Here is a 12,801-nt window from a genome sequence, read left to right on the forward strand (position 1 = left end):
GCGCGCGCTCTCTCTCTCTCTCTCGCGCTCTCTCTCTCTCTCTCTCTCTCTCTCGCGCTCTCTCTCTCTCTCTCTCTCTCTCTCTCTCTCTCTCTCTCTCTCTCTCTCTCTCTCTCTCTCTCTCTCTCTCTCTCTCTCTCTCTCTCTCTCTCTCTCTCTCTGTATACTCGGACACACTATACGCACTACTTGGTTACATAGTACAATCAGAAATTTAAAAGAACTAAAGAATTTAGGAGCTACTAACGATTAAACAACGCAGCGCCTGGCAAGTACCGGAGAGTATAAATGTGTTCGCGGAAAGGCAGCGTTAAAATACGCGACGGCTAATAGTGTATAATAACCAGGTCATAGTTACGACGCCGGTTAAAGAATTCGTCATTATGCTCAGCGCATATACTTTCGGCCGAAATCTACATTCAACCGCAGAGAAAACACTCAGTTTGCGTTAGAGATCCATACCGCGTCACCGCGTGCGATTTCATAATGCGGGCCGTACGTTACTATTTAACTCCGTACGTGAGCTTTGTACTAACATAATCAGTGCGGTCACAGGCACTTGGAGCGTTTCAATAAAATATAATGCTAAATAAATACGAAATCTATTTACTACCAAAGTTTTAATGTTTCTCTACTTTCTTTCACCTATTATTGCCGACAATTTCCTGTAAATGCCGTCCAAATGCTCATCTGCAACACACAAGTACACCGCACGCTAGCTTCTGCACACTAGCTGACACATAACTATATATTTATGTGTCAGTGTGCAGCAGCTAGCGTGCGGTGTACTTGTGTGTTGCAGATGAGCATTTGGACGTCATTTACAGGTGATTATAGGCGAAATAGAGTAGAGAAACATTAAGACTTTGGTAGTAAATACATTTCGTGTTTATTTACCATTATTTATTTTTATTGAGACGTTCCAAGTGCCTCTGGCAGGGGGATACTTCACCGGCGAAGTCGACAAGTGTAAATGCGTGCGTGCAGCTACGGTTGTCTGCTGCGCTTTCTCCCGGCGGTTTTGACTACAGCCGCCGTACGCGCGCCTACGTGAGCACACAAACCCGTGTGCGCGCGCGCGCGTGTGTGTGTGCGTGAGTGCGTGAGTGCGTACGTACGTGCGTGCGTGCGTGCGTTCGTGCGCGCGTGCGTTCATGCGTGCGTGCGTGCGTGCGCGCGTGCGTGCGTGCTTCAATGTGCGGATGCGTTTGTCTGTAAGCAAGGCGACAACACGCCACACATATACTAGTCAATGCAAGTGTCGATTGGCATCGCTAGCCTATGCAGATAACTTTTTATTGCCTGGTGTGTGTATAAACTTCTTGTTGTATCCTTATATTGCGCGCCTAACACCACCAGCTATATTATGTAACCAAATTGTTTAATGTGTGGTTTATTAATATATTAATATATAGGTGCAATATAATTAATATATTAATATATTTCTGAACAGAACAATTGTCATCATCTGCGTAAACGGGTGTTATAGAATTAATTAACATTACCAATTACGTAGCTTGATGGTGATGAAGGTTGAGGTGAGAAAGCTAACATAAGATTATATCATCTCTTAGGTATAGACTACATGTCACATCAATATGTATATAATGCGTATAATGTCATTACGATGTAATCAAGAGCGTATAAAGCAGGATTGTATTATATATTTCCCTTCTTTATACGCTCTTGATGTAATCGAATGTGATCGCTGACACTTGATTAATTATTGAGTGTGAATTTAATTTAGTACGCAGTTGGCATCTATCCGCGTCCTACATTACTGATCTCAGAGTTCGGAGTGTTTTCTGTACATCGGATTCACAAAGTAAGGTGTGTTGGATTCACATATGACATTTTACCAGGCGCCCACAAACTATATTTGATGACCTTTCAGTTTCACATGCTTTTGCATTTGCATTACATGCATTTGCGCATTACATTCACTATGGTCACAGTAAATATCTTCCTGAAAAGTGTGGTGACCTTTTAGCGATGGTTGCTTGCTCTGCACACCTGATTGGAATAAGAATCAAATCCGCATTTTGTAGCACACTTGAAATAACGAGCCTTTCGATCACAAGCTTTTCCTCGCATCACTTTCCGCTCACTGTGGCACTCCGTCATGCTACATTTAAATTGGTTTAAAACAGTGATTGCTACCTAGGTCCTACATTAAGCACGATTACCTTTTAAATGTTAATGATTAATATGTGTCAAAAGTACTTAGCGAATTGTAATCCGTAATCCATTCTTGAATGGACTAATGACACCCTAATGGCTTTATGTTGTTTCACTACAAAACAAAGTGATTAAAATTAAAAGCTGCCCATACGTTTGCATCAAAGGTAATTGATGTGCCTGATGATTTGAAATACATGATGTTCCAGTCAATTTGTTTGTGATCCGATAGGTTTCGTTTACTAGCCGACCAATCCCAGATGCATTTCAATGCAGTATAGACTAGCTTAGGTGTGCTTTAATTGTTTCCATCATGGGTACTCGAATGATATGAAATTTGTCGGAATATCGTTGTATTGCCTTCACAATTTGTAACTTTTTGTAATCTTTATATAGAGAACGGGACAGCAATAACGAATTAGGTAGCAGCGTGCCTACAAATAAATATGCGCTTACGGACGCCTTGCCGAAGAAAACCACGAAAGGTTAGTTTCGCTTGAAACACTGGAACATAACACACATGGCTTTTTAGCTTCGGCATAAAATCATTCATAACTATATGGTGGAATCATAGGTATGCCATACGCCGCACTTTATATCGCTGAAAGATTTTTGCATTTAAATTTCAAAACTGATTGCGAAGTCACGCAAGATGGCACGCTTCGTACTTCTAAATTCGGCAATCGTGTCTCGTCTGTTCTTCTGCTTATAACGACTCTCGAACGTTGCCGCCGCCACGTACGCAGCGGTCACCAACAACGTTCACGGGCATATCATGACGATAACTTTTCCGACTGCAGGTGCAGTCTGGAACCAGCTATACACCCCGCAAATCGCAACAGTTTACGAATTCGCCATTACAACACAATAGGTCTACTGGCAAATATCATAAAGCCGAGTCCCCCAGCGAGTGCGCAGACATGCTAGCGCTTAACAAACGACGGCGTGTTTGTCTAATATAACAAATATATGAAATTAAATCATACCGCGGAACACGACGGACACTGGCTGATCTAAGTGGTAGCTACCGCACAAAACACGACAATGGAATTCATTGCCGACGTGACATTGTTAAGTACATGTAATATGTACCCCAACACAATATGCTAGACTGGCCGACATCAGTGTATGGCGCTGCTTACGTAATGTCACTGTATGTACAATAGGGCGCTATTACATTTCTAGGTCTAATCGAGGGCTAGGCAAAGCGATCAGGATATACTAACCTAGCTGAGTACAGAAACATCTCGAATTTAGGCGGTATATAGAATTTTAACCTGACGCACCTAGGTCGTCTCGCGGTCATATAACCCAAACCACTGCAGGTAGAATTATTAGACATATTTCGCCGTTGGTTTTATAGGCGGTGCCTCCTCTGCGTAAACTTTCCATCTTTCTTTCTTTCTTTCTTTCTTTCTTTCTCCTTGGTGCATCACACCCCCTTCTCGCTCTCTCACTCGGTCTCTCTCGCACACTCTTATTCTCTCTCACGCACGTTCTTCCTCTCGCTTTCTTTCCCTCTCGCGCGCTCTCTCTCTCTCTTTATCCTCTTCCATCGCTTCAGACTCCTCTTCTTCCGTCCTTGGAATCCCTCTCCGTCTTGCCCGCAAGAGACGCCCTACTTCTTCAAGACCCCTCTCCTCGGGAAATTCCCTCCGTGGGTCATCTCTCTCCCTTTCCCCTGGAGGGGGTTACCTCCTTCGTCCGCCGGAAAACCGCCTCCCTCCTCGGACCCCCTCTCTTCGCTCCCCTGGGACCAATCTTCTCTCAGATGCGAAACCCTCTCTATTCTGGGCGACCCCTCTCCTCTTGGGCTCACGCTTTTCAATCTACGTCTGGCGGGCTTCGCTCTCAGCACTGGTCCCTCGGTTCCTCTCTCTGCTACTCACTAGCGACACATCTATAACGCACCTTACTTCTGCGCTCTCAGCATAGTACAATCAGAAGAATTTAAAAGAAACTAAGAGAATTTAGGAGGCTACTAACGATTAAACAACGCGTAAGCGCACTGCAACGGACTAGAACCGAGTTACGTCATAAATGTGTCGCGAGGAAAGGCAGCGTTAAAATACGCGACGGCTAATAGATGTATAATAACCAGGTCATAGTTTAAGACGGCCGTTAAAAGATTCGTCATTATGCTCAGACGAGCATATACTCCTCGTAGCCGAAATCTACATTCAAACCGAGCAGAGAAAACAGCTCAGTTTGCGTTAGAGATCCATACCGCGTCACCGCCGTGCGATTTCGATAATCGGGCCGTACGTTAGCTATTTAACCTCGTACGTGAGCATTTGTACTGAACATAATCAAAGTGCGAGTCACAGGGCACTCTGGAGCGTTTCAAATAAAATGATAAATCGCTAATAAATACGAAAATCCTATTACTCACCGCAAAGTTTTAAATGTTCTCATACTCTCTTCCCCTATTATTGCCGCGACAATGTTCCTGTAGTGTGCCGTTCAAAAATGGCTCATCCATCTCGGCAACACCACAAGTACACGCAGCCCGCACGCTAGCTCTGCACCCATCTAGCTGACACGATAACCATATACTTTATGTGTCAGTGTGCAGCAGCTAAGCCGTGCGGTGTACTTTGTGTGGTGGCAGATGAGCATTTGGACGTCATTTAGCCCAGGGTGATTCATAGAGCGAAAGTAGAGTACAGAACATTAAAGCACTTTGGTAGTAATACATTTTCGTGTTTCTATTCAGCCATCTATTTATTTTTATTGAGACGGTGTCCAAGTGCCTGATCTGTCAGGGGATACTTCCACCCGCGAAAGGTCGACCAAGTGTAAAATGCGTGCGGTCGCAGCTAACGTTGTCTTGCTGCGCTTTCTCACCGGCGGTTTTGACTAAGCCGCCTTTACGCGCGCCCTCGTGAGCAGCACAAACGCCCCGTGATTGCGCGCGCGCGCGTTAGTGTGTGTTGCGTGAGAGTGCGTGAGTGCGTGGCGTACGTGCGTGCGTGGGCGTGCGTGCCGTGCGTGCGCGGCGGAGTGTGGTGCGTTCGTTCGTTCGTTCGTGTGTGCGTATCTGTGTGTTTGCGTAAAGCGATGAAAGACGAGAGAGAGAGAGAGAGAGAGAGAGAGAGAGAGAGAGAGCGGAGAGAGAGACGAAAGGAGAGCAGGGAGGAGTGTTACCATGACAAAGAGTTCGCCAAAGCTCCAGGTGTCGTGTTAAGTTGCTGGCTGTTGTTGCACACTCGACTACAATCCTTCCCAAAGTATCTCTTGTCAACGCGTATAGCTACGCAAACCGCCCGACGTAGAACTGTGCGCTATCAACTATTTTGAGTGCAATAGGTGTTACAACGCATCTTTCTCATTAGGGGACGAATATGTTTGCAGCGGTTTCTCCTGCGTTCGCCTATAAACTCGTTTAACATTAAACTGCGCGTAGGGCTTACCTATTCAATTAAAACCTTCGTTGATTGCGACGTCGATAACGCCTGTCTGTGCGCAGCCATTATTTTAATTATTCATACGCATATAGATATATGGTAGTAGAGACAGGGAGTCGCATCTGCTCTTGCATAATAGCCGCTAGAATTTAAAGTAAAGCGTATCATGACGTAGTCTTCTCATTCATACAGAGTTAAGGCTCATGTCTACTTCAGTACTCATAAATTCTCATCGTCAGCTCTCTAACCACATTTGTAACCATAACGCCTGACCCTAACTGTAAGCCTTACCACACTGACACAAACACTAACGCTAAGCCTGACAGGTAAGTCTAACTCTAACCGTGAAAGTAGACTTCATCCCAGATTAAGTGTGTCGGGGTCGGAGTTATGAATAGGGTTATGATTAAGACTAGGGTTGGGGTTAGAGCTAATGTTGCGGTTAGGGTAACGGTCACAGTTAGGGATATGTTAAAGATCTCGTTACGGTTGCGGTTACGGTTACGACTAGGGCTAGAATTATCATTAGAGCTCTAGTTACGTATACGACTAGGGCTAGAATTATCATTAGAGCTCTAGTTACCTATACGGTTACGGCTAGGGTTAAGGTTAGGGTTAGGGTTAAGGTTAGGATTAGGGTTAGGGTTAGGGTTAGGATTAAGGTTCGAGCTGGCGTCGGGTCCACCCGACCCATAGCAGTGTCGTCCCATTGACGAAGTCGGCCTATTACAGACTCGGCCTATACGGACTCGGCCCATAATTTGAATTCAAATCATATATGATTCTATTTAACATATATATTATATATGTTAAATAGAATCATATATGATTTGAATTCAAATAAATACTATATAGCAATAACGTTATGTGTTAACAATAACATACGCTTAACGCATATGATTCAAATAAATGGTTCAAAATAAGTTCAATATGTTTCATCGTCTATTTAATCCTCTATCAATCATGCATTAACACTTATCTTTTATCTCTGGGCCAATTATCTTGCAAGTACATAATATAGGCCGACTCTGCTATGATTATATGCTATGGTTAGGGTTAGGGTTAGAGCTAAAGTTACGTAAACGGTTAGGGCTAGGGTGAAGGTCAGAGCGAAAGTTACGTATATACGGTTCGGGTTACGATTGGAGATAGGTTTACGATCACGGTTCCGATTGCGGTTTCGGGGTATAGAGTCTTAATTACCTGTGTCATGAGTCGGTCTGCGCCGGTGCCTTCCTCGTTCTTAAAGATAATGTCCGTGATGTAGTTAGCGGCCAACTCTTTGAATCGCGGGTCGTCGCGCGTGATGCGTCCCTCGTACAACCCGCTCGCTCCCAGCGTATTCTCAGATACGTTCGGCACATGTTGCTTGTAGACGAGCGGCGTCGGCTTGTGCGAGCTCTTGCGTCTCATGCCGCCTCGGCCGGGCCCACACGATAGCACCGCATCGGTGACAAGCAGCAACAGCAGCAGCACAGCCGTCGGCTCAACGCGTCTCCACATCAGCAACTTGCTAGCCATAGTTGCACGACCGACATGTAGATGATTTTCGACGACGACTGTTTATCAAAACACATACCTATTAGCTCGCTCTCGGCTCTACGGCTGCATGCATGCGTGCAGAAAGGCTCTCGCCGACTTCGTTGTTTGCACTAAAAAATCTCGCAATGAAATGCACTCTCCTGCTGTAGTCCGTCTGCACTGCAGACGACAGTTAAACGCGGTGTTCAGCGCGTACGATCTCCGGCCGACGACCGGCCTCCGCGGGTAAGCAGACGAGGACGACGACGACAGCAGACGACGTCGGCCAGCGAAGCCTCGGCGACGAGTTCCACGTGCGACGACAACTCTGATGATGTCTTCATCTTCAAGGTCACGTCGAAGACGTCACGACGGCTCGTACGTGTACGTGTACGCACATGCGTGTACATAAATATATGCGTGTATATATATAGATATATATATATAGATATATATACGAGGGTTTATTCACGACGTAATATCCGCGTTTATTCCACAGAGAGATCACTGTTGGTACTGGTGGCACTGAGCCCGTGCATGAGAGGTCTATGTGCGGCGGAGCAGCGACAGGTATCTCGCGCAGGTCTCTTGCGCGCCCCTCGCTGCCGTCTGTCACCTGATAAACCACCCAGACTTTGATCGCGCTCAGCGATTGGCTGAGCGGTATTTACCGAAAGTCGCCAGCACTCGATGTGCACTACCTAGTAATGGCACGCTGAACATTTGTTGTATACAGCGTGGGTAAATAGTCAGCGACAATGACTGACGTGATTTCGCCGTTTCATTACGCTGCCGCCGCTGCCGGATGGCAAAATCGCGAGCGCGGTCAGGATATGAGCATTTTATTATCACAGCGATGCAATTATTGCTCTAACGACTGCTCACGTAAGATGACGGCACTGCGCGGCAAGCTCGCTGCACGGATCTACTTTACAAGCAGCCTTCCGCTTGGTCGTCTGCCTGTCCGACGCACGCGTAAGAAACAAGAGGCGGCTCCTCCCTCGAGGGAAAGAATGGGAGGTGATGGGATTAGATCACTTCGGATCGTTACGCGATCCGCCGGGTATCTCCCGAGTGTCGGCTGAGCGACAGCAGCGACGGCAGCGCCAGCAGCGCCAGCAGCGCCAGCAGGCGGCAGTCGCGATGCCGACACTCGCGCGCGTGCTCGTGTGTCCGCCGCATGTAGCGCTTGCGTCGACTTGCGCTCGAAGGGGAATTTACGCACGCACGCACGCACGCACGCACTCGCGCACGCACACACACGGACGCACGCACACACGCGGACGCACGCACACACACGGACGCATACACACATACACAAACACGCACACACAACCACACAACACACACACACGGACGCACGCACACACACGGACGCACGCACACACACACACACACACACACACACACACACACACACACACACACACACACACACACACACACACACACATTGTGGGGGCCAGTAGGTGTGATGATGCCATGCGCTTATACATTCAATGTATAACATTCAAACACACACACGCACACACACACAGCTGAATGGTATATGGTATGTTAGCGAGTGTTATAGTTGCTTGGCCTGCACGGTAGGTCCGATATGCCTGCGGTCACCCCAGGATTCATGAATTCGGTGGCGTAATGACACGCACGGACGCTGCAAGCCGAACAGCGCGAGAGCGCGGCTAATAAAATATACAACAGCACTGATTACGTAGCTATACGCGTAATGCGTTAAATGGCAATATCTGTTGCCATGAGGAACGCCGTTGATTGCATCACTGTTTCCAATTACCGACATCCCACCTCCTTGCCCCCACGCGAGACCATGCACCAGCGTGTCTGCCCGCGCGTACGTATACGCACGTATACGCACCTATAATACACACGCGCGCGCGCGCACGGGGAATGAATGACATTACGGAGCGTGATTCCATAGACGCCATATTTGACGATGCTGCGTCGGAAGGAGGAAAAATTAAATTAAATAGGGAGCGGTGGTGAACGAGTTTATGCGGTGCTATTTGAGACGGGTCAGTGCACGCATTGGCGGACTCAACCGAAAGCCACAATTTGGGAGGTTTTATGAAAATTCCGGCGCCGTGTTTTGCATTGTGTCGGCAACATACGCGCGGTAGCCGCGCACACGTGCATGATTTCGTGCAATTTCGGCTGTATTCGAATGCAGTCATTCGCTTTACAGTTCAGCGGCGAGCGGGAAAAACCGCTATTCTTGTGGTGGAAAGTGTAACTATTATGCATTTACGTAAAGCAGTGGGGATTCTGCCGTGTTCTCCCGCAAGGGCGTGCCACCCGACGTGTAGTGGTTAACGAGTAACAATTCTTGCTCCGTGACAGGTGGGCCGAAAGAACAGGTGCCGATAGGAAAAGGACAAACGGGAAATACTGTGTGCCACCCACATAAAGGATATAGTCTAGGAAACTTCGATCGTGCTGGCTGGTGCGGACGTATATAAATACGATTTCCCTTTGTAATCCTACCTGCACCTAACTTAACGTCGATATATTTCAAACGCGGAAAATCCGACGCCGGCCTTTCGCATAAACAACTTGCCGTGTCGACTATCTCTCGACTTATCCTGCATGTAGCGACGAGCACAAATTTTTATTGTCGATTTATTGACTGCGCGATAAACGACTACGTTGCACGAGTCCCGTATACTTAGATCCACGGTACATAGTAGTCGCGTCTTCTATTACAGTAGAAGTCCAGAAATATGGACTGCTCGGGGATTGGGTCGGTCCGAATTTTCGAATTTTCCGGATTCTCGGGAAGTACTTTAGAATTCAAGTAATAAGGAAGAGATAAGCAGGTAAATTTTTATAGTTTATTCATTAGCGAATACAGCATGCTTCGTTTATCAAAACGCGCAGGTTTAAAGTAAAATGAAGTAAACACTTGACAAAAATGTAAACATAAAAACTTTTCACTACAAAGAGCGTGTAATGCTTGAAATCATGTTTAAAATGAACAGTGCAAAAGAAAAATACACTAAACAAATGAAAGCGGAAGTTGTTTTATGCAAATTAATTATTTATTTTTAGTTTATTAAGCAGAGAGTAAAATTTGAGTTTTCGAAAAGTCCGGATTCTCGGGTGATCCGGATTTCTGGCATCAGGATTTCTGGACTTCTACTGTATAGCTTTCGGAAACAAGAGTAAGACTGCGACGCAATATAATAGTGCGTGTAATCAGAACGATGACGTCATTCGACGTTCTCTCTCGCTGTGCGCGTAAGACATAACCGGCATACCGGAGTATGCGATGGGGCTTGCGTTACAGCTAGTGTTTGATTCCACGTCTCGGGTTCAAGCGGATATAGGCTAATATGCCGGGGCCCCTGAGAGGGAGGAGCTAGCCAAGCGCTGTAGCTGGGGTCTCTCAAATTTAGCCGCTCGCTATCACGCCGAACAAATGCATCAATAATAAGACGAAACCATTCGCGTGCTCTCCGTTGTGATGAAGATAGAACGAAGGGGGGAGGGGTCGTCGTCCGTTTGCATGGCTCGCTCTCGAATGTTTAAATATTTCATGCGAGGAAATGCGCCGTTTATTTTATTAATACATAATTGTATTACGCCGCGCCGGCTATAGAATGACGTATTCCGCGAACTGTTATAGATTTTCGCTGCGTAGAAAGTTGGAATGTTCGTGTGTTTTGTCTAATGGCGGAGTATGCATGCACGCAGCGTTCGCTTGACACGACAGAATCTCGTTGATCTAGAAAAGGTTTCACTAGAACGCTAATGATCATCGATGTTACAGAAATAATTACCTGCCAGTTCATAGGGGCCCGAATCTAATTAACAGACGGCATAAAAATTACGAAATCGCTGTGGGGGCGAAGTCACGCGCAAACTCCGGGGAAAAAAATTGGAATCGATAATTTAATTTCATCAACTCGAGGGGGCGTTCGTTTCTTCTGATGTCGCGTCTGAGACGTACGGCAGCGAAATACTGCCATGCAGACGTGGTTGCGATTCGTGCGGGTTGTCGCGAACGACGCAACAATAGTGGCGATACAACTCTTATGCTGCTGCCGAGTCCATTAAATGCCTCGTGCAGCGTGCGTGCGGTCAGTTATAAAAATTTAATGATCTTTCTTTGAGCTTTCGCATGAATTTCTCTCGAAATCGCGTATGGTTAATCTATTTATATCAGCAACTCTCATCCACTGCCGCTCTGCCAATTGTATGTAGTGTTCTTTTGAGCGGCTTGTTCACTCCGGTTTTATTCATTGCTGTGTCGCTTGGTACGAATATCTCTGCGAGTCGACAGTACTTCTCATCTTTACCAAACCTATTTGCAAGTCCGTGGCGAAATATTTCTTGCTAAAGGTAAACACTTTAGGAAGAAACACGCAGACGACGAACAAATGCCATAAAATTACATTATGGCGGCGCATTTTTTTCCCCGCTCAGACTTCGTTACGCCGATAGTCAAGACAGAAACTTCATTTTCTAAAATCGACAATCAAATATCCGTCTAGCCAGTTGAAGGAGAAGCATGTCGCTTGTGGGCCTGCCTATATGTAGTATCGTCATAACCCTCGCCATAAACGGTCGCAATATTTGACACGGATCTTTGAATCACGGACAAAATTTAATCACGCCCACGTAGATATCCGACGGGAACCGGTAACGTTGTTGTCATAGCAGCGCGTGGGTGTGTTGCGACGACGGCGACAACGCCGATAATTACTTTGTTTATAATACTAAAACGTCGAATCGTATTTAATGAGAAACGGGACCACGACGACGCCGACGCACTAGCGCTGGTGTTAGTACTGCCAACGTCGATTCCGATAAAACATGTCGGTAATACGAGACGACGACGACGACGACGACGATGACGACGGCTATGCTATTAGTCATTTTCGTAATTTGACAACGGACGTGATCACGTTATTCTTTGTTTACCTTACGGGCGCTCGTAAACGTGAGGATTATGCTATAGCGCTGCCATATAGCGTCGTTATTGCTGCGTCTGCTGCACCAAGCTTGCTAAGCCATTGAGCAATAGCCAGTCATTAGGCAGTACCCCCTCCCACCACCCCCACCACCACCACCACCTCCCACACCCCATCCCACCACCCCCACCACCACCACATCCTCCCACACCCCATCCCACCACCCCCACCAGTGCCTCCCACACCCCACCACTCCACTCCCTCCCACACCCCACCCCACCACCCCCTCCCACATCCCACCCCACCACCCCCTCCCACATCCCACCCCCAGCCCACCACTCCTTCGCACACCCACCCCAACAAACCCTTAACACAGCCCACACCACACACCCCTCCCACTCCCACCTTACCACACCCTACCCACACCCCACCCGAACCAAACCCCTCCCACATCCTACTCTACCACCCTCCCACACCGACCCCCCACACACCCTTTCTCACACCCCACCCACCCACCCACACCCCCTCCCACACCCACCCCACCACCCCCGTTCCACACCCACTACACCACACCCTCCACACCCCACCCGCACCACCCCCTCCCACACGCCACCACCCCAGCCACCGCCTTCCACAACCCACCCACCACACCCTCCCACACCCCACCCAACACCGCCCTCCACACCCCGAACACCCCACCATCTCCCGCTTGTCCTCCAACCACCCCACCACCCGCCCCTTCCACACCCCCACCCCACGCCGTA

At 47.5% G+C, this 12,801-nt stretch overlaps 1 protein-coding gene across 1 annotated transcript in view; it reads right to left on the reverse strand.

Moving 5' to 3' along the window:
- LOC106807558 (sonic hedgehog protein A-like) overlaps nucleotides 1-7,671 on the reverse strand; it is a 28,378-nt gene extending 20,707 nt beyond the window's left edge. Inside the window, exon 1 of the mRNA XM_014809928.1 lies at nucleotides 6,789-7,671. Coding sequence (XP_014665414.1) covers nucleotides 6,789-7,106 — 318 coding nt within the window. The 5' untranslated portion in view covers nucleotides 7,107-7,671. The remainder of the gene's footprint in view (nucleotides 1-6,788) is intronic.
- Between the last annotated feature and the right edge of the window lie 5,130 nt (nucleotides 7,672-12,801).

The sequence above is a fragment of the Priapulus caudatus genome, unplaced genomic scaffold (genome assembly GCF_000485595.1).
Source record: "Priapulus caudatus unplaced genomic scaffold, Priapulus_caudatus-5.0.1 Scaffold222, whole genome shotgun sequence".
Lineage (NCBI taxonomy): Eukaryota > Metazoa > Priapulida > Priapulimorpha > Priapulimorphida > Priapulidae > Priapulus > Priapulus caudatus.